The sequence below is a fragment of the Egretta garzetta genome, unplaced genomic scaffold (assembly GCF_000687185.1).
Source record: "Egretta garzetta isolate BGI_Z169 unplaced genomic scaffold, ASM68718v1 scaffold397, whole genome shotgun sequence".
In the NCBI taxonomy this organism is placed as follows: Eukaryota; Metazoa; Chordata; class Aves; order Pelecaniformes; family Ardeidae; genus Egretta; species Egretta garzetta.
In genome coordinates, this window is record NW_009260493.1 from 3784544 (window position 1) to 3807057 (window position 22514).

General features: G+C 40.0%; 2 protein-coding genes across 4 annotated transcripts in view; one reads left to right on the plus strand and one right to left on the minus strand.

Annotated features, from left to right (window-relative positions):
* FUCA2 (alpha-L-fucosidase 2) overlaps window positions 1-4544 on the plus strand; it is a 13794-nt gene extending 9250 nt beyond the window's left edge. For 2 of the 3 annotated variants that reach the window (XM_035899903.1, XM_035899902.1), the window contains exon 7: window positions 995-1451. In XM_035899903.1, the coding sequence (XP_035755796.1) occupies window positions 995-1135 (141 nt within the window). In that variant the 3' untranslated portion in view covers window positions 1136-1451. Of the gene's footprint in view, window positions 1-994; window positions 1452-4332 lie in introns of those variants that run through there. The other variant, XR_004842699.1, reaches the window with a different exon arrangement.
* PEX3 (peroxisomal biogenesis factor 3) lies at window positions 1624-22514 on the minus strand. Its single transcript, XM_035899870.1, has 13 exons — window positions 22495-22514; window positions 21489-21496; window positions 15509-15640; window positions 14018-14099; window positions 10185-10228; window positions 8815-8939; window positions 7400-7466; window positions 7246-7300; window positions 6821-6977; window positions 5838-5908; window positions 4857-4979; window positions 3530-3626; window positions 1624-3123 (listed from the first exon to the last, which is right to left on the minus strand). The coding sequence occupies exons 1-13, from the start codon at window positions 22512-22514 to the stop codon at window positions 3040-3042; spliced, it is 1065 nt and encodes a 354-aa protein (XP_035755763.1). The 3' UTR covers window positions 1624-3039.

Below are 22514 nucleotides of genomic sequence, written 5' to 3' on the forward strand. Positions count from 1 at the left end.
ACAGAGATCTTTAAATCGCCGGGGGGGGGGGTGCTAAATAGGAAGTCAGTGCAACCCCAGACGAGGGTCTTGGAGCAAGCAGTGGTCGGAAGTGGAGGACGCTGATGCTGTGCCTACCTCAGCAAGTGGTGTAACCCAGAGGGAGCAGATGTATAGGCCAGAACAGCTGGTGCTCATGACTTGATATCAACACTGGGCATTTAAGGTGGGGATTCACCTTGGCTTAGCTCTGGCCTGGTCCCATGCGTTGGCTGTCTGCTAGCTGCTGAAATGCATTAAGGGTGTTTCTAGACTGCTCTGGCCTAGTTCCAGATGAAACGCATCTTATTAGTGCCAAGACAGCTCTGTGGTAAAGAAGAAAGAGTAGTTTCAGAAATGACATGGATGTGTCTTGAATTTTGTAAGAGTCATCTAAACTGTGTGTGCACAAGAGAGGCATGTTCCTCAGGGGCAGAGGCTGGTCTTCAGCGGCTCCCTTATGCCGCTCCACTACTCGCAGCATTTCACCAGCTGGTGTCTCACCATAAAACCTGTTTTTGTGCTTTGAGTGGCAAGGTTCTTTGGGTCAGCTTTGTTCTGGGATATCTGGCTGCACTCTAAGAAGTACTGCTCACTTAAGCCTGGAAGTTCCACCGTGGGAAACGGGCATTTCGGAAATAGGTGATACAAAGCTGCGTATGTGGTGCCTGGATCCCCGCTTAGACCCAAATCCCATCCCAAGTACTTCTGAAAAGTGTTTATGTACCTTTTACAGACCTAAGTACTTCTCAAGACCCACATCACTAGCTTTATTGCTTACCTATCTACTTTGCAAGTATTTTTCTACTACCTTTAATCACTCTTTTATCATTCCTTTGGTTGGCAAGTGGCTTTTCAGGACAATTGGATAGTAAAGTAGCCATGGAACAAACATTTCTTTTGTGTCAATTTTGCAATTATATGCACTTTGAAAAGGCACTGTTCTAATTATAGTGTATGCTTCTATCTATCTCAGGTGCAGCTGATTGGCTACAAGGAACAGCTGAAATGGGTTGCACTGGGAGAGAAGGGAATGGTGATAGCTCTGCCTCAGTTAACACCCAAGCAGTTGCCCTGTCAGTGGGGCTGGACTTTGCAACTGACTGGCATAAACTGAGCCACACGCTGCTGGAGCCTCGGGCAGCAGGGAATGCTGATGGCATGCCCAGTTTCTCATCACATGCTTACTTGCTCGATGGAGAAACGTCAATAATTTCACTTTTTTCGGAAAGGTGGGTGATTATTAAAGGATGGGATGGAATGAACCTCACGTGAAATCAAGCACTAGATCGCTGAATCTCTGCATACAATTTGTTTCTTTGAACTTGTGTGAAAAACTGAGCATCTACCTTGACCTCTCTGCTTTTTTTAGTCAGTTTCTTGCCAAGTTATGTGAAGAATGGTGTGTGTGTGGGGGGCGCACAACACAGGACAGGGACACAGGGATGGGATAGATGGGGACAAGGGACAGAACACAGGGACCAGCACTAGATTTTTGAAGTCACAAGAAAGAACAAAGCTAGCTCAAGCCAGCCTTCAAATGCACAGCAGTTAGATTCTTGCATCAAAGGCGGCACACAACTGATTTCCACAAAACTCTACAGTAAAAACTCTGTTTCAGAGGAAAGAATAAAACTTTTTCCAGTTGTGTGCAACAGCTGGCAGCTTCAGCTGAGGCGGGTGAGGTACCTGCAAGAACAGTCCTGTAGGGGTTAGGAATTCATCACAAATGGATGTACAGCTTCATCTCTCATTGTGCATGTCACTGATTTTTACCTGTTCCTACTCTTAAGTAGTTCTATCCATTACTGGGATAGAAGTAAAGTGGGAGGGTTTTTTATTTGCTGTTTGGTATAATTTTACATGGTTAAAGCTGACTCTTGTTTACAGCACTTGTTTTTACAGTTACCAGGGTGCCTTCTGTGGACTATTAAACAAAACATATAGTTCAATGACTGACATTTTTTTAAGAGAAGCAATCAGGGGTTGCCAGGGAGGTGACATTTTAAGCAGAGGGGAGGTTGCATCCAACTTGAAAAATTGCCAAACTCCTGACGCATCAAGATCTGTAGGGACAGACCTGCAGTGTGGACTTTGCAGAGAGGGGATGGTATAGGGCAACAAAAAACATGAATTATTTTGATGTAGAGATAAAAGGTTTGTTTTTCCTGAGTAATGTTAATAGGTGCAAAACTATTACTGTGTAAGTTAAATTTATTCTTTCAACTCTGTCAAGAGTTTAAGTGATGGGCCAAGGGAGGTCATTACTAGCAGGAAAGGTAATGTTAATACACACACAAATTTTACATTAAAATATTTTATTACAATACAGACAATTGGGCTCAAAATTAATACAAATTAAGATAAAATATTTACAAGTTAATGTGTACAGTGTAGCTGTTTGAACAGCATAAACAAGAGAACTTCTAAAAATCCATGTTCCTTTAGTATTAAGTAACAGAGAGAGCAACCCTCCCCCCCCCCGCCAGCTTGTTCAAGAGAGTTGGCAAAGGCTTTCTGAAGAATGACAGACTCTTTGGAATAACATTTGTAAAGTTAAGGAAAAAAAGTTTTCCCTTATAAAAAGAAAAAATTTGGGATAAGAAGAAGGAAGAAGCCTTACTTCATTCTGCTACTCCAGGCTATTCTTAGATCACTATCATAAGCTTTTTCCAAAACTTACACACCCCAGGCAAACAAAGGGGTTTTTTTAGTAACTTGTTGTAATGCTGCCACCAGATGTCTTTCAGATGCAATAAAAATAATCCAATGAATTATGGAAGAGTTTAACCACTTTAATAGAAAAGTCTTTACATACAATGATTCTTTCAACAAGAATATTTTTAATGGGCATTTGAAACAGAATTCTATTAGAACAAATACAGGCTCACTCCCACTTTTTTCAGAATGTTCCTTCTGATGGTCTACAGCTCCTACACCATTATAAAATTAACCCAGGTCGCATCAGTAGTCACAAGGGATTTGTTATAAATACACGATCTATTCCTATAAATGTGCAGTTCATTTCTCTAGTTGCTGAGGGGTACTAAAAGCTTCATAAACATTAGCAGCAAAATCTTTCACTTGCTCCATCATCAACAGGTCCTGAAAGAAATTTAAAGAATAAATTTGCTTAATCAGATACTTAATCCACCGCTATTCCAGTTTTGCTGCAGAACAGAATTCATCATGAGAGAAGCACCTGGCACTCACACAGAGACCTAACTCAAATTTCTCACTGTGGAAAGGTTTATGGGCAGAACTGCATGTAGAATCAAGTCAAAGGACCTTCTTGTGCTTCTGCACAGTTTAGCAGAGGGAAGACATTCCAGAAAAATAGCGTACTTTTGGAAGATACAAGTTTACACAAAGTTTAAGTTATGCCAGTTGTTCCTACTTATTTTTTTTAAACCACTGAAATTAAACAGAATCAAGTACATTATTAAAAAGAAATATACAACATTCACTTCAAAATTTTACTTGGGTTATCTTAAATCATCCAGATTCTTACCTGAACAAAGTGACTTGGTGTTTCACTGCATACTGAATGGATCTGTCCATTTATGATTGGAATTATCTTGGCTAAAGGAAGACTGACACTGGAAAGACTAGAAAAGAACAAAAAACATTGACCTAGACCTGCTCTGAGATTAGCAATAATCACGGTTTAGTGGCTTTACAATTCTAAATAATTGCTACTTGAAAAGTAATAAAGCCACTAAACCATGATTATTACAATTCTAAATAATTGCTACTTGAAAAGTAAGAGTTGAAAGACTGCAAACTAAACTGTAGAGGGGAAGGGTTTTTTTCTCCCCACCAAGTCTTTCATGTAATATAGAGAAGTACCAAAACATATTTCGGTTGGCGTTCCTATTGCACAGCTTCACGCTTCCTTCTCATGCAAGAGAAATACGGTTTAGCCAGAGTCTTTCGTGTGTGTGCATGTAAACTGATGTCAGAAGTGCCAGTCCACAATCTCACGCTATTTCAAACTCCAAACCAGGCTTAGAACAGACAGAGCCAAACTATAGCCTTTGGGATACTTTAAGTGATATAAAGAGTACGTATTTAAATAAAAACTCCACTCTTTGAGAGCCATCAGTTATTAAAATAAATATACGTAAACCCAGTTATTATTCCAGGTTTTAATATTTTAGAAATCATATTTCAAGGATTTGAACCCAGCTTTTGGATTTGTAACACTCTCACTGCACTGTTTGGACCCGGAGTTAACTTCGGAATAAAAGCTATTTTTAAACAGCCTTCTAGGAAGAGGCAGAAGATTCTGAACGTTAGTATCTTTTTTTTCAGCACACCAGCAAAGAACCCAAAGCTCCGCAGGTGCTGTGGCTACAGGCATTTGGAGAGTCATGGCAGCGCCCGCCTGCCCCAAGAACCACAGCGGCTGGCGGTCAGCGCCTGGGGCACACAGAGCTCCTCTGGCCCCTTGGGGAGGGGTGGGGGAAGGCCATCTTTCTCACGGCCCCACGGGGCAGGTACTGCAGTACACCTTTCAGCGGTCACCACCAGGGGGGTAAATCCTCCTCACCCAGGAAGGCAGTCTGCTTGTACAGCCTTGGCAAAAAGCGGGAAGTACAGGTCTTCTGCTTTCTGCTCTTAGATCTGCAAGTAACAGTGGGAAGGATACCTCATGTGGATTCCAGCAACGTCATGGGCGGAGCAAGGAGGGTGCATTTATTCTTGAAAAGCAAGAAACAGAACCCTTTCCAGCATGAGAACTTCAAGTAGGCAGGAAAATCAGTCGCCTTTTTTGGAATGCACTGTGAACCCAAAGCGTTATCCACATGAGAACCGCAACAAGAGAAACCATTTACCTATTTACGGAACCATTCTGAGAGAGGTCCTGTTCAGTAGGTCTAAAAAACTCTGCCATATTGTCCAGCAGTCGACTGAATCCTCTATTTAAACATGTGCTCAAAACTGTACTGAAGTCTGGACTGGAGGAAAAAAAAAAAAAAGAAAAAAAAGAAAAAAAAAAGAAAGGTTTGATTCCTGGGATTTATTTTTTAAAAAAACTAAAAAACGTTGCAAGTACTCAGTGCTACAGATCTCCCTCCCGTACAGGAAAGTGTGCGACCCAGACAAAAGGCCATCAGTATAGCCACCTCCGGAAAGACCAGCTCCCTGAAAGCTTCGCAACAAACCAGTCAACCACCTACGCTCTACCCTAAGGTTACCAAAAACATATAAATCCAAAGCATCCCTCGCTTCTCTGTTTCTTACAAAGTAAGAGCGTAGAAGGGACTTACCCTTGAAAACGCCCCAGATCTCTAGCAGCTAGATGACAAGGACAGTTTGGCATTTGGCTCAACTCACTCTTACTCCGTGTTTCTTACAGAAGCCCCACTTCAGTGGCTCTCTGGTAAAAGGACGCGTGCAACCGCTCCCACAACCATGCATTAAAAATAAGTTCTGATAAGCCAAAACGGGTGTTCATTTTATCAAAGCAAGTAAATGCAATAAAATTCCACTCAATTTACCCTGCTTTAGCAGAAGAGAAGTGCTCCTCTGTTCCTGCATAACTACAGAAAAGGTGAGGAAGAGGTAAGGGGGTCTGACTGGGAAGCACATCCTGGTCACCTTGTTAAGGCAGGATTATTTCTTACAAATGAGTTTCAGAGCTCTCAAATTTTGAAAATCCCAGCCTACAATTAGCAAATACAAAAGTTTAATGCAGCGGAGTGGTCGCATTTCGTAAATGAAAGTTGACAGGTTTTTTATATGGAAGTAATTGTCTTACATAAACAATAGTTGTGAGGAGGAGTTTAGTATGAACACAGGGTATTTCTCTATACCTTTCTAGCATATCTCTAGTTTCATTAAGTAATTTAATTGTAGCAATGTCTCTTTCTGTGAGTCCACAGGCCTAGAAAAAGCAAAGACAGACACTATTTAGTAAGAAATCCATTGCTGACCGTAAGAGTAGAAATAGAAATTTTTGTACCATGGAATTAAATGAAGATGTACAAGTCAAATCTATTAAAAAAAAGATTTATTGTTGTAAATCAGATTCTTCATAATTTGTGTTCTAGTTTTCCCTTTAAATGGTCACTGTGGGATTTTTTTTTTAACTAAAAACAGTATTAGCAGGAAATACCAGACTAATTAGCCAAGTATTTTTTCCACTTCTGACCTCCAAAATGGAAGTAAACCCTGCGTATCAGCTTAAGTCAAAGGGATAAGTGCATGTAGTCACACACTTTAGCCTAAGTTTCCCCTTTATACTAGTATCATATCAAGTTAAGAACGAGTTTTCTCCAGCCTGCGGTGTGGATGGAGACAAACGGCTTTAGAAAATTTAGGAAATGACTTTAATGTTACAACTGAGCTTAGACGGAGCTTCCTCTTGACTCCTGTTCATTGACTGACTCCAGCCCAGAGCACCAAAGGACTCCAGCACCCCATCGCCTTCCCGGGCATCAGCCAAGATGCTACAGTTGTCCGTGACCTTTGCTGGTACGAAGTGCAAGGTAATACAATTTAGCTTAGGGCTGAGTTAAGCTGCACCATGTTACAGCATACGTCACAGGCTAAAAGCAGTAACTGGGCTGTGTTTCTGAGCTCAAAGCTGACATTCTGAGGATGATGCCTGCTTTGAAACAAATCTGAAGAAAGCACAACTTTACTTTGCCTAGATTAAAGAGACAAGGACATGACTTACGAATGAAGAGGCATCACCATTTATTAAAGATAGAGATACCATGGTACAGCTAGAGGACTGTTAAGACCCTTCCCTCCCCAAACCAAACAAATGCAGGAAAGAAACTGAAACAAGTACCTGGGTAGCCAAGGGGTTTTCTTCATCTGGCATCAGGTAGTGACATAAGGGAGAGTAGGGTGCAATCTGATCTGAATCTTTATGTTCCACTACTTTCCTGATATCTTTAAGTTTCTGTTCCAGCTCCAGAAGAGACAGGGTGTGCTTAAGGGAAATACTGGAAAGGAAAAAGACTGCAGTGTTGATTGCAAAATGAATAATGATCCTTTGTTCTCCTACCGATGACATGTTCGCAAGTAACAGGATCCCAATCTGCTATATTGGTTTGCACTGGCAGACATTGCCTGCTATAATAAAAAAGTTCTTTTGGAAAGAGTCAGTACGCCTTGCTTTTTTATTTTTTTCATTCTAATAAAACTCATTGTTTTGGGAACAGTTGTCACAATAGAACTTAAAAGCTAACCAGAGAGAACATAGAGTCTTACCTTCCAAACACTTTATGCACAGCTTGTTTAACAATAGTTATCAACTCAGTCAGTCCTAGGAGGAAGAAAGCGTCAAAATTATTCTAATGATCTGTTCAAGTCCAGAAAAAAGTAGAATTCTGTAAATGTAGTTAGCTCATAATAAGGACCATACCGTCTCCTAGAAGGTGCTGAATGCTTGATAAATATTGCTGCTGAACTTCAGGGGGAGCTAGTGGTGTCTACGGAGGGGAAAAAAAAACCACAACAGTTCTGTGACATGTCAACAGTAGAGAACAATACAAAAAGCATTTCAAACAGGTTGTGACCGATTTCCTTTATCTTTATACTACCCTGCAGCAGATGGATCCCCCCATTCTCACACGATCTGACTCTTCCTGCCATCAACCCCAGGGATCTTTCATAAGTCCTCTGGCATTCTTCTCTTCAATACTGTACAGATCTCTCTCCCATCTTCAGTGGTACAGAAAAATCTTTCACTTTTCATTCATATAAAGGAAAGTATCTTAAAAAACTGCATTGCAGGTGAAACTAGACTCTCCACCATCCCAAAAAGTAAACCTAGGGGAATAGGATATTTATGCTCAACCCTAACAAAAGCCTATCTGATAGAAAAGAAGCTTTCGGGAACAGAGACAGGATCCGAATTTGCTCCAGCAGAGTGCCTCAGAGTTGGCCCCGCAACCTAATTCTCTATAGGAAAAATAACAGAAAGGAAACACGTTTCTAGTCCAAACTCATCTTGCCCTTTTAAAAAAAAAAAGCTTTTTCAGGCTTTTTTCAAGCACAACCTCCATCAACCCTGGCTCCCTAATGAAAGCTTTTCTCGGACCTGCCTTGACAGGCTGTTCCTTGACTCTCAGCAGGAGTCATCACAGAGGGGCACACGACAACCAATCCAAGTTTGTATCCACTATTTTTAGACGAGCCGTCCAACAGTTTGCAGATCTTACTCTGTACAATGGGTACTTGCTTACTGTGGGATTGATCTATTTTTATTGAGCAGTGATAGATATACTATACAAACAAGCCCCAAGTCTTCTACCTTGCTTGGCCCCACCAACAGACATTTAGGTAGTTGGCCTTTTGGAGTTAAACAAAATAGTCAGAAGTTTCAAAGACTCTATTTTTCTTCCTAGGAAAATTTAACTGGGGGAATTGACATATGTGCTAGTAAGACCTAAGCATTTTATATACATTTGCATGCATATCTTGGATCATCCACGCAGTTCCACAAAAAAAATTAATGGAAGCAAAGAAATGGTTTTATGTTGGTGTTTAGATACAAAGTAACCTTCTTTAAGCAACCCAAATGCAGACAAATGGCATTCTTCAATAGCGCTAGTATTTCGTTCAGCAACAGTATCATCAAGTCATCCAAATTCAGAGGCTATTAAAACACATCAATATATGTTACTTCCAGTAATGCTTCCACATCTCTCACTCTTACAAAACCTCTTGGTTTCATTCTACTACTCCTCAACTATGCCCCTTTTCTCTCTCACTCAATAATCATTTCACTTCCAAGAAAGTGGAAGTTCTACCTTTGAAACAAACGAAGAAACTTACTGTGCCGTTTTTGCAGAGTGCAGCATTATCCAGGTAGATGTAACCGCCAATAATATTTAACTGGACTCGCAAAAGAACTACTAGCATACAGGTACTATATACAGCTACGATGCTTCTTGTGAAACCTTGAAAAGAGACAACAAAATAACTTCAAAGTCAAAGAAATAAGGGTGAGTCAAGGAGGGAGAGTGCTTTCCAAAACTCAAGAAGCACCGATACACTGTCACATTTCTCTCACTGGTTGTCATAACACACATTTTTGCAACACATACCCAAGATGGTCATGTGTTTAATATGTGCTGGACCTACATCTGAAGTGTCCCATTTAAAGTCCTATATTAATATCATTTTGCATGCTACACAAGTTATTTTGGGGAAAAAAAAATAAATATATATATATATATATATATATACACACACAAGTAGCTCCAGAAGGAAAATGGATGTACTGTCAAATCATCTTTCTTCATTAGGCCAGGAAATACACACACTGTGTTAGCCCTCATCATGCAATTTAGACACAGAAGGCATAGCAGCAGCTTGGGGGAAAAAGAAAAAAAGCTACTGAAGGCAGGAGAAGCTAATATCTAAAGAAAGAAAATGAAAATGAGCACCAGCTACCAGCCACTGGGCAACATAGGATGTGTGGAAGAAGGGACACAAGGAAGTGACATGGATAAATATGGATGAATGCTGAGCAGCAAGGACACAGGAAGAAAGGGGCGGGATCAAAAGTAGGAGCTGCATAGGTGGTGTGAAAAGGAGAAACAAAACCAAAAGGAAGGAAAGACAAAACCAGGAAAGTGGTAGGGGTAACAAATGGTACCAAGGCATCGAAAGTTGTAAGAAAAGCTCAGTAGCACTCACTACATAATTATCAGACCTCACTATTCTCCTTTCCCTTCCCCTGCTTCCATCAGCCAATAAATAAGATGGCTTCATAACCACTGTTACGGTGGTTATCTCCAATGGCTTGAAAAGAGGAAAGTGCTGGCCATGTAAGGGCTGGCCTACATTTCTGATTGGCGCTTTCTGCTACGTTCAGCATAGAACTTTCTGAAAAACTAGTCTGATTTTTCTGTGGTGGCACAGAAAGCTCTCACAAAGTTTCCTTGGGCAGGGTAACACGAAGACCAGTAACATTCTTCACCTTCATCTCTGAGCTTCTCTAACTCCCTCGGGGCTATGAAAAATTCCATCATGAGGAGCTTTTGGGAGGGTGGGCAGGGAGGAGGTTTGCCACATAGTGTGCTACACTATCTTCATATCTATTGAAACAACAACCCAGTGTAAAGTGTGCATTTTAAAGGATGTGAAAGACATTTTAAATTTATGCTAAATATTATGCAGATGGAATCATTTCCACTTACTTATTATCTTTAAATCTTCCCATATTTCTAACTTGTTTGCTGGCCTGTGGGAAAAATAAATGGAAATGTTAAATATTAAAAAGTATACTTTCTTCAGAAATTAATAAATATGTTAAAATGAAATAGCAGTGCTCTAAGGCGAGCTCATTTAGCTACTGTAATTATTCAGATCAGAATTATGTCTACATTGATTTGCCTTATTCAAGGAAGCAGTATATAAACAATACACTATGAAGCCACAGAAAAGATATTCAAACTTTAATGTAGTACTTAGTGATGTCAGTTATATACTTACATTACCAATTTTGAGTTACTGTGCTAAGCAGTCAGGAAAAGCCCACTGATAGTACAAAGTGGTCTTTTCTGGGGCCTTGATCCTGGATATACTTAATGTAGACCTCTACCTGTGCATAATAAGTGCAGGATCAGAATTTCTATATCCTACGTTCTTGGAAGAGTTACCATTGCCTGACTCGGTTTTGAAGTTCAGATTTGACCACCAAAAACCAAAGAGATCATGACCATCTGCAGAAAAGAAGTCTTGCACCATCCACACAAATGCAAGTTGATCTTTTTTCTTTTGTTGAGGTGCATTTACTCTTTTGACCTGACCAAATCCCCAAATTTTATATATTCTGCAGTTAAAGGAGCAATGCTGTAGACTGCATAGATACACCTGAACTGCCTGAGGTACTTTGCATATTTATAACTACTATCCAGAGGTAACGTTTGCAACATTGCAGCAGGATAGCTAAAAGCAAGCTAACCAGCCAAGAAGTTTCATCAGCCATTCTTGCCACTGTCATAAAGAATGGCTACTGTACCTCTATTGTGGAAGAAATAATTTGTGAAAGTCACTTAGAGAAACATTTGGCAATTTCTTAGGATCAGAATTAGCACTTAAATGTTTAGGGCAGATAGTTCAGATTAACCTATGCTTAGACTTTATAGTAACCTAGTGTGTTGGTTTTTTTTTTTTTTTTTACAAACTTTTCACCAGAAATCATTTCTCTTCACAGGCACAATTAACTACTGAGGAATGTTTTCATCTGTCTGGAACAAACACATGCACTTTGGCATTAGTTTGACCATTATATCACTTCATAAACAATGAATTTTTAAGCTCACCGCTATCAAATAATGCAAATGAACTATTAAGTCTACAAGTCCGAAAAGTAGAGAGACAGGTTAAAGAAAGGATAGCTGGAAGAGATACAAGGATTCATGACACATAGAAAAACAGTTTACATGCTTCTCTTTTTGCAAGCTAAATCAACAGTTTTAAAAGCTATTCTAAAGCAAAACAAAGGACAGACTGTTAAAAAATACAGTAATATTTCTAGAGATAAAACATGTAACAGGACTCAAAACCACATTTGTTACTTATGAGTGATAAGTTTTCCATGCCAACTGAAGAGAGAAAGAGAAGCCAATACATCAACGTCAGCCAACTACATTTGGACCTATAATGTCAAAACATTTTCTAGAGCTCACGCTTACAAAGTTTCTCCTCACAACATAAGGCAACAGCCAGGTAACAGTTTTAAGTCTGCAAGTGTTCATCCTAACAGTGGAAATGGGTTTTTTTCAGTCTTCATCTGCTGCAATTTACTAAGACTCAGCTGCTACTGAAAAATCAACTTTTATTTCACATTTATTTATTTGGAAAACCACTATCTGCTACGGAAGCAAAAAGCAGCAAAGAAAATACAGGTTTGGAATAAAGCAAAGTGCTGAACAAATGCAAGATACGCAACACCTGCAAGGCTACAGCAGCAGGTACTTCACCTCATCTCATTCAATCACATTGATTTGAAAAAAAGGACAACAGACAGCAAGAATATCTGTGGTCTTGTGTGCTGCTCCCTCCCTAAAAATTTCTCTGGAAGACTGAAGATATCAGCTTGCTTACACCCTCAACCTACCACTGGCTGCCCCAAATCACTAAAATAATGTAAAAAGGTTTTAAATTTAAGGAATTGAACAGATTTTAAGTTAAAGGACTTTACCTAAGCTATAACATGGTCTATAACATACGATAACACAGATGCATGTTAAGCCATAACATAGATGATGTCAGAAAAAGAATACATCCTTCAGGGACATTAAGAAAGGTAAATCTCCACATCTACTCTTTTGTAAATTCAACAACAACGGCACTCAAAGGACTGGAGGAGTTTGATTCTCCTTCTCAAAGGGAAGCAGAAAGAAAACAAAGCACAAGAATGTAGAGCTTCTTCAAAGACTCATGTCAAAGTGGAACAAGTCCTGATGGCTCATTCCATCGAAGCAGAAAGAAAACAAATCTACACCTCCATGTGTAGCACAAGAATGTAGAGCTTCTTCAAGGACTCACATCAAAGTGGAACAAGTCCTGATGGCTCATTCCATGATCTGTGACTTCCCGATCCCTTCTCTACCTTTTCAGTTCAAAAAGTTCAAGCATCTAGTTAAAACTTCCTCAGCATAAGTCAGAAAAGGAAGCATTAAGACACAAACTCCACTGTAAGATACACTCTAAATGGACATCCATGCTTACAGGATGTTCCATGTAAACAGCATTTTAAGAAAATACCTGTTTTCAGATACACATAACAATAACATCAGGAAGTCTCATCTCTATTTTCACTGGGATTATTGGAATTTAGAAGTGCATCAGCACACCTGTGAACTGTTTCAACTAGTCAGACAAGTTAGGGACACCAGATATATTTTGATAAGAATGCATGCTACAGAGAACAAACTAAGGCATTATATGTCTCCACCACAGAACAAAGGATGACAGGCCTTTGTAGACTATTTTGCTGCACCATCCAGAAGACAAATCTGGAGATCCACAAGATCTCTTGTTAATTGAGGTTAAATTTTCATTGAGTAAAACTCTTATTATGACAAATAGATTAAATATTCCATTAAAATTAACTTTTCCTAATTTCTTGTTGTTTGGGGTAAATAATGTTCAATTACAGTTGCAAATTCTGAAATAACCTGTTATAAAAACATAGTTCAGGCTGTGATTCCCACTTTAAATATCACATTCTGTTGCCTTGTTGTGGGAGTTTTTTGACTGAAAAAAAGACAGTGACTGGATAGGTAATCTATTAAATGCTGGTCAGCTGAAGCTATAGCTGAACAAGCTAGTGGGAGGTAAACTAGAAAGGCAGTCTGGAGTGAGTCAGAAACCCTGTGTTAACTGCCTACATAACACTTACTCTGTGCCAAATGCCAAGCAGCTTACTCTACTTTTAAGGCATGCTATTATGCACTTTATGTATTTAAAAAGATACTATTTGTTACTGCAGTTATAAGGAAACCAAAAGCATTCCTTTTAATGTATGACATGCCCCTAGTTGTTCTACTTCAAAAAGAAAGAAAAAAACCACTTTCCATAGCTTACATCCATTTGCAATCTCATCTTCGATACTTTCCACTACTATTCATGTCTGACCTTGATAAGATTACATAAACATTTTTACAAACACAACATCAACAACTCAGTCGAGATACTCTGTCCTGTTTAAGAGAGGACTAGATCCTGCAGGTACTTTATCTTAAACACTTCAACAAAAAACATGGCTCTCATCGCAGCATCTTGAAGGAACTGTTGTTTCCTGTAATGTTTGGAAAATGCCAGTCATACCTATCAAAATACATCTAACATGACACAAAATATTTACATAGCTATTTCAAAATACTTTAAGACTAGTGATTCAACGGGACACAGAACCAAAATTCTGCATGCTTTCTAAGTTATAAATATATAATTTGAAAAAAAACCCTTATCTTGTGATCAAAACAAGTGATCTTTAACACAATCAACAAAAGAGTCTTACCTATTTTTAAGAAGAGACGTGAGACTTTCAGAATTTAATTGATGCATTAAGGCATCCCTCAATGTTGGAAGCATTGACAGCACTGTTTTTAAAAGCAAAAAGAAAAAAAAAAATCTGTCAACATAAAAAAAGTCATCACAAGCCTATCCCCAGCTCTCACTCAATAGCTGCTATACAATGTAAATCCCATTGCTCAACAGGCAAAGCTGGGAAGACAAACAAAATAGGAAACCCTGGGAGTACTCGGAAGTGCCATTACCCGCATGCCTCTTCCAAGCTTGGGCACAATGCTGCCCTTACGTGGCTACACGTCTTTGCTGGCTCTAGCTGCAGATGTGTACTCACATCCTGCATATCTCCACCTTCAACTCCTCAGAAGAAAATCTGGTGAAAATCTACACTGTTGCATTTCTCCAAATGAGAAGAAAAATATCTGAGGTTTGGTTTTTTCCCCAATGAGAGAACCAGAGAAAGGTAAGTTTTAAACAAAAGAAAGCTGGTGGGGAAATTTCCTTTACGTTCAGAATATTCAGTGTCCAATCTGGTGTTACATGATGGAAACAGGAAATGGAAAACAAGCATGCACAGAACATAATAAATACTTTGAACAAAATATGAAAAATCTTCACAAGAATGCATGCTGCCAGACAGAAAGTACTTTGTACAACAAAGGGCAAAGAAAAATGTAATCCTTCCAGTAAAATCAATCCCAGCACCACAAAATGGAAAAAAATGAAAATTAAATACCAGGGTATTTCATGTCAGGGTAAACACAGTGCCCAGAAAGCATTTGCAGCCACCCAAGAAGCCATTACAAATTTCAACAGGAGACAAAAAAGCTGCCCAATTTGTTTTATAGAAATAGTTTTGAATGGCCTGTATTTGCAAGAATGACAAGGATTTTGTTAAACTCTACCCTACCATCTCCTCTCCAAAAACCCAGAGACCAGTGCTGTAATATCAATACTTTCACTTTTTACTCCCCAGTTAGTCAGGTACCTTTTAACTGTTAAAATATAGGGAACTAATAGACTGACGTGCTTCTTTTATATAATAAAATAAAAAATAAAAATTACCCACCAAGCTCTCTGTGTAGCTTACTAACATCGTGCTATAATGAATAAAGTAAACATTCTGTAAATTCAGTATTGTTTGAATCTGGGTGCTGTTTCACACCTCAATACCACATGCAGTTTAGGGCAATATACAAAGGGTCTTGAAGTGACAAAAAATTGTAACCTGCATGTATACTTGTATGCATTATAGATGGATATATTCAAACCAAGGGTTAAGATGACCCCTAGAAATCCCTTCAATCCTCTGTTCTTCAGGTTGTTTTTATTATGCCAAATTACTCTATTTATGCATTAGTGTTTAATTAAGATTTTGAATTCACCTACATTTCTTATTCTTTTTCCATCCTGTCAATATGTAGTATAAATCCCCAAATAATTCTACCTATCAAGAACAATAGCTATTTCCTTATCTTACCTGTCATATTGCACGTCCTCTGATTACTTTCAAAATGATACTGCCTTCGGGCTTGGGCGATGTATTCAGCTGCCTCTCGTTCTTGGATTTCTCTGATTTTCTTCTGCCCATATTTTCCCAGTAAGTAGACTCCTACAGAGAGATTTTCATATTACGAGCTGCTTTAAAAATGTGAGGCAGGCCCCTTTCTTTGATTTTAAACCACAAGGGTGCGTAGTGGGTTTTTTGGGACATGTGGGTCTTCAGTATTTTAATACTGATTGACAAAGAAATACTCAGAAATAATGTTTTCAAAACTAATTAAAATGCCAAGGGTAATGACTTGCATCAGTTTAAGAAACTTTCCTGAGAAGAGAGATCCTGCCTTTCAAAGAAGGTGGTTTTGGTACTACTGCAACGTGAACAACTAGTACTGAAGAGACCGAAGCAAATATTGGGAAGAGAAAAAACGTAGGGTAACAAAAACAAAGAATAGAGAAACAAAACTGAAACACACAGGTCTCAAGATGGATGAAAATTTAAATTTTTAAAAAAAGGTATCTTCCTAAAATTAGCAGAAGTTAAAGATAAAACTCAAGTCTTAAAAATCACATAAGGGACATACCAACACCTCCTTCATTTGGTCCCGAAACTCATCTGCAGGAAGAAGCTTCAGTGGGGCCTGACTGCGGCGCTCTTACTTCTTACCATGCCTGGTTCCCACTCTCCAGCCCCGCTCTTCTCCTACCCTCGAGGATCTGATCATCCCTCATCACGCTCACTATGAATCTTCATTTCCACAAAGACCCACCAAAAATTTTTGCTCTACATTTCCTCCTCTCCCGACACACATCCCTTTGAAGTTGCCCCCAACTGCTCATCCCACACCAGAAGGGGTTGAGAGACCCCTCCAGGCTGCCCACAGCCCTCTTTCTCTTCTTGCTTCATCTCAGTCCCCCTTTCTAAGCCATTCCTCAAGATACCGCTGTGTCTTCTATTCTTATTCTCAGCACCTTTGCCCACTGCAAGCTGCTTTGCCTGAATTTCTCCCCCTCCACCCAGGGCTTCTCACAACACCTCCTGTGTATCAAGTTCATTTGCTGCCTCCCGTATGCCCTGGTAGCAGCAGTTAGCTATTTAGGTGCATAACAAGCTCTTCCCATGTTCTCTCATGAAGGAATTGGGGGGAGAAAGGGAGAGATAAGGGAGGAACAAACCCAAACAAAAAGGACTATTGTGTAAGTTGATCATCTTCTGCCCACTGGGGAGCGATTCCCTAAGTACTGAAACTCCTCTACAGAGTGCAGGCTCCAACTCTGGCAAGTCGATAATGGCACACAGAAGGAACCTGACTATCAAATCAAGTCTTTATTTTTTTCCACCAAGCACTTCCAAAAGTTGTAAACACAGAGCTACAAAGTTTTCTTCAAAATTCAATTTTCACATTTCAAAGTTAGTGTCTGAATGAATGAGGCATTTAACAGTTGCTGAATGCTGAAAGTTTTAAAACGCTTTTTATAAGCATGATCCACAAAAACTAATAAAACCCCAAACTCTCTGATATTTTGAATTCAGCTACATTTTTTAGATCGTTCAAACCTTTCAATACATCCTCCAAAACTACCACCAGTATTTCAAAAGGCTTGTCAGCTTTGTGCCCCAATATTCATGGTTGCAAAAAATTTCGGCTATTCATACCAGCATTATGTTTCCTAATAGGCAACTACAAGCCAGAGCAGTTTGGAACAACCACAGTCACTTCCATTTATTTCCCAAAAGCCTCATAAAACAAAAATGGGGAAGTCACTCTCTCTTGCTTCAACCTTTAGGCAGACTGAGCATTTGCCATGTGGAAAAGTCACCCCATTAGATGCAGACTTCAATATTATGGTTCCATATACGTAAAATGCAATTTTACCGCTGTAAATTGCTAACCAAAATGAGACTCCATAAATAACAATTCTTTTTCTCTAAGAAATTATAAATTCCTGCCAAGAATATGTATTTAGAACATAACTGACAGGGTACTGACCTTTTTTTTTTTTTCCTGCAGCTAACACACTGAAACAGCAACAATTTTTTTAGTATTAGCAAATAAGTTTTGAACACAAGATTTTTCCAATCTTTTTATCACACCGTATTTTTCACATTAAATTCAGACACAGTCATTTGTCCAAATGACTACTTTTGTTTATTTTTCTCCTCCAAAATAAATCCTTTAACTCCAGGTTTCATGGCAGAAAGGTCTCGTAAGTATAAAAAAAAGGACTCTTCCTGCATGGACACAGGCAGATGTGCACGCCCTCAAGTGATTTGCCTGGAGCAACACCTTTATAATTAAGATTGAGACACCTAATTGCTTAATGCTCGATTGTTGAAGCTGTGTGATTACTCCCTAAGAACTGCTGTGCCTCATGAGGGTCCAAAGTTGCATTAGCAGTCATCCAGGTTTAACAAGGAGTTTCCACAGAAAATGCTTGTCCAAAATGGTGCAACACCAGCTACCAGTAGTCCTGTTTCTCCCCCTCCTCCCCTGAACTAAGCCCATCACTAACAAATGTTGTTTACTCCAATACCATCTTCATCTTGAGGAATGCAGGGCATTAGAAGTTCACCGAAGTAAAAGTTATGCCATCCCCACAGCTTAAGCAAAACCAATGAACAACAAAAAAGTCTGGATGTCAGCAGCAGACTGTCACTGTTACTAAACGCGTGGCTTGCAAGTGCCTCTAAGATGCTGGGAGGACAGAGCACTGCTCTGTGGGACACAGCGGACACTTGGGAAATTCGATTCTCGTTCATGACAATGAACCTCTGCCCACCAGTCACTCGTGCCTCAACATCACAGCCTCTGCAAGTCTCTGGCTTATGGGACATTTCGAGGAGCTGCCAGCCTGGGAGTCGGTCTGCACGTGTGTTCACGTTTTACTTTAAAACCAATGTGTGTATCTATATTGATACAGATAGCATTAATTCAGAAGACTTGAAAATAACACAGACTTCTAAAAAGTCCGGGCTGGATGCATCACATGAAAACTTCATCACTTGGAGTTGGAAGCAGGACCAGAGAAAGCCACATCCCAAGAACTGCCATAACATCAAGCTAGCTAACATAACTGTAAGAAACTAAACTGACATTTTGAAAGTCGTTGTTATAAACAAGCAAAGTGGACACCAACTTTTTACAATAGCTAACACAACTCAATTTTACCTCTCAGTATGGGATAGGAGGTCTGTAAAAAGTGACAGCAGCAACGTTTTACTCGTGTCTAATTATCTGAACTGTTGTATAGGTGGAACTTCATACTGAATCTTTCCCATATGTTCCATCCAAAACCAGAATTAAGAAAATTCAGCAATAATGAGACTGCCCAAAAGATAATTTCTATGTAAGCCTTTTCCTACCTTTATTAAATTGTGAACTATGCAAACAACTATAGTCCCAACACTTCTGATTCACAGTGGGTTCAGAAGCAGATGAGTGGTCCAAAATACAATTACATCACCTGATGCCAGAACCTTCAGGTATAGAAACCTCAGTAAGGATCTCAAACTACAGTTCATACTACTTTAAAACTGACCTACAAAGTGAAATGTATTTACATTTGTATTAGCTGGCTGTGCCAGTTTTGGCTGGGACAGAGTTAATTTTATTCATCGTAGCCAGTATGGGGCTATGTTTTGGATTTGTGCTGGAAACAGGGCTGATAACCCAGGGATGTTTCTGTTACTGCTGAGCAGCGCTTACACAGAGCCAAGGCCTTTTCTGCTCCTCACCTCACCCCACCAGCGAGAAGGCTGCAGGGGCACAAGAAGCTGGGAGGGGGCACACCCGGGACAGCTGACCCCAGCTGACCACAGGGGTATCCCACCCCGTATGATGTCACGCTCAGCGATAAAACCAGGGGGGAGGTTGGCAGGAGGGCCACTGCTTGGGGACTGGCTGGGCATCAGTCAGTTGGTGGTGAGCAATGTTTTCATTTGTGTCACTTGTCTTTCTTGGATTTTATTTGTCTCTGTTATTCCCCCCCTCCCCTTTACAATTTATTATTATTATTTCTTTTCTTAATTATTAAACTGTTTTTATCTCAACCCATGAGTTTTCTCACTTTTACCCTTCTGTTTCTCTCCCCCATCTCACTGGGGCAGGGTGGGGAGTGAGTGAGCAGCTGTGGTGCTTAGTTGCCAGCCAAGGTTAAACCACGACACATCTGGAACACTGGGGTCTACAGTACCCATATCCTGTGGAAACTACACTTTGATTCATCTGGTAACAGTGAATCGAGATAAATACGCTCTAATTTGTCTCTGTAGCCTGCTTCAGCTGTAGCATTGTATAGTCCCTTTGAGTCTAAATGTAAGTAATGGAAGTAGCTTACAAAATCTGCAGGCTTTTACATATTCATGCCAGTGGCCTCAAACAGGCAGGGTATCGCTCACATCACGTAAGTTATGGCTTACCTCTCCCTCAGCCCTTTCTCTTCTTCACAGGTGGAATGGAGAGATGAGCAGAAGGGTGGGATTGGTAACTGGAAGGCATCAAGTTTTCAGGAAACCTCTTTACAACCCTATGTAACCTTTACCCTCTCTGCCATACTTCCCTCAGAAAAAAGAAGGGAAACTTTTCCGTTTTAAGATTTTCATTATGTAGAAGTAGTGCTGACACACAGAAGCTTGCATCCTTACAGAACATCGACAGCTCTGTAAGTTGTGGTTTGTCCTTATGTACAAGCAAGCCGTGTATCAACTGACATACAACCGTCCCGTTATGGTTGAAAACCATATTTAAAATAAAAAGGCACTGAAGCCTTATTATCTTGGCACCACTGAGTCCCATCAAACCCTATTTAATGCCCCTGCACTCACTCACAAACCAAGAAAACTTTCTTTGCTAAGCAGACAGACTTCTCAACTGAAATGCTCTTTCTGCAAGCTGAAGGTTGCAACACATGAAACTGAGCAATAATTCATTCACCACCGAAATCAGAACCATACATTGCAGACACACCCTGAACTTGCTCTTCTGCTGCAGCGAGAGAATTTCAACAGGGAATCATTTTGTAATAGCCATTGAAATCCGTCTTGAACACTGAGCACTGAGAAGTTTCTATCTTCACTTTAATGTAAATCTACCTAACCGATACAAACAAGCGAACATAACACATCCTTGCAGCTCCGTCATGCTAGCCCTCTCTCTACTTTAAATATTTCTGGTGGGTTTCATCCCAGAGCACTTGATTTTGGTTGCTTGAAGAGATTTAAGTCCTTTAGTATGCAATTTACTTTATATTGCTAGAAGAACAGACTTTTGAAGAACAGATTTATACAAGGTCTTTGCTAAGTTGAGGTCTTCTCAACCCCGCTCTACGGTTAAGGGAAGATTATACCTATTTCAGTTGCTTTTCCCTCAACTTGAGCTCTTATTTTATGTGGTTTATATCTTCATAAGCAGAAAAATCTGTTGCAGTGTTGGGATTGACAGAAGTTACACTAAGAATGACAGCCACTTGATAACACTCAAGGAATCCATTTCAGTAAGCAGATGAAAGGCTACCAACCAACTCAGATTTTGGTGCAATAATTCTTCGGTAACACAACACCGACAGAACGTTGTATCAGTAATAATGTAGAGACTCTTCTGTACTGTCTATCGAATCATTAAATATTCACATTAATCTCCGACCATGTGCCAGTTGAAGACTTAAAATCATTACACCCTGTGATGTCCCATTTTCCTTGTTACATCATCCTTCCCAGAAAATGCACCTACAGCTCTTAAAAAACCCCAAACAAGCACTAGAGAGATGTAGATTCCAGTCTCTGCTGTTAAATCAGCAGATTTGGATGCTTTTCTTAAATCATTCAGCCACTTCCAATATTCCATCTTCAAGTAAAAGCAGCGATGTAAAGTTGCATTCTACATTTCAACGTTAGGCAGTAGTTTTTGGAAGGAGAGTCCACTGTGGATCTCAGAGTTTTGATTCATTGGTGGTGGCATTACCATAGCTCCTGGAGTTATTTTAAGGTCTGATCCATACGTAATACGTAGATGGCCAAAGCACTCAAGATTCAGCTGCTGAACAATGGTAGCGCAGCACTCTGCAGTAAATCTCTCCCCATCTCCTAGGCTGCCCTAAAATACCACAGTGCAAGTTGCAGCTGGTGGCAGCTAATGATGCTCTCCTGCTTGCGGATGCCCTGGTTAAACACAAAAAAAGCGATTCACTACAGAGTCCTCAAATACAACACAGTCCGAGGAAGCGGGTACTGCATCCGTGCTGCAGACAATGACAGCATAGTTCAGTATTCTCAGTCAGAAGTTGAAACGCTTGCTACAAGAGGAGCATCTTGGGGTTTTTTTTGATTGGTCATACTTTAAATGTTTTTGTTGGTTTTTTGACACCTACTTCATCCAGTCAGTAGCATATTAGTGAAAGTGAAACTGAACGGTATGTAAACAGCACCAATCATAAGGAAAAAACGGCAAATTCAGTGATATTAGGATGGTTTGCAGGCTGGCAGAGGGCTGTCTGTACATGACGAATTCAGGATTTCAGGCTGTGAGGACTACCACAAGCTCCCCAAGATCTGCTTTCCCACTTGGACACTGATCCACATTTACTAGCTGAAACCGGGAAAACTGATGTTTTTACTATTCTCATTTGCGTGCCCACCACTCTTACAAAGACAGTTGAAGGGGAGGGGGAACAGCTTGCAGGTTACAGACTGGTATATTGAAGTAAATCTGTTTACTTAAGATGGTGGGCTGCAAGCGTGGTGGCTCAGAAACCAGTAAACATTATGTCCTGCTGTATTTGCAGAGGCAGAAAGCCTGCAGGTGAAGCGGTCTGACAAGTACTTCAGTAACTGTCATCTAACCTGTTATCGTGTATTAATTGGCGCTCTTTGGAAAAATGCAGGGGGAATTCACGCTGAAAGGATGCAGAGGAGACAACAACCAAGGCAAGTCAGAAGTATATGTAATTCACCTTCACAAGAGACCTCACCTGAACATGAGACAAAACAT

Coding starts and splice junctions, on each gene's coding strand:
- PEX3 (XM_035899870.1), bottom strand. CDS start 22,514: ATGTTTTGTCTCATGTTCAG. Junction 10,229..14,017: donor ACGTCTCTTCTTAAAAATAG/GTAAGACTCTTT, acceptor TTTTTCCCACAG/GCCAGCAAACAAGTTAGAAA. Junction 6,978..7,245: donor GTGCATAAAGTGTTTGGAAG/GTAAGACTCTAT, acceptor TTTCCTTTCCAG/TATTTCCCTTAAGCACACCC.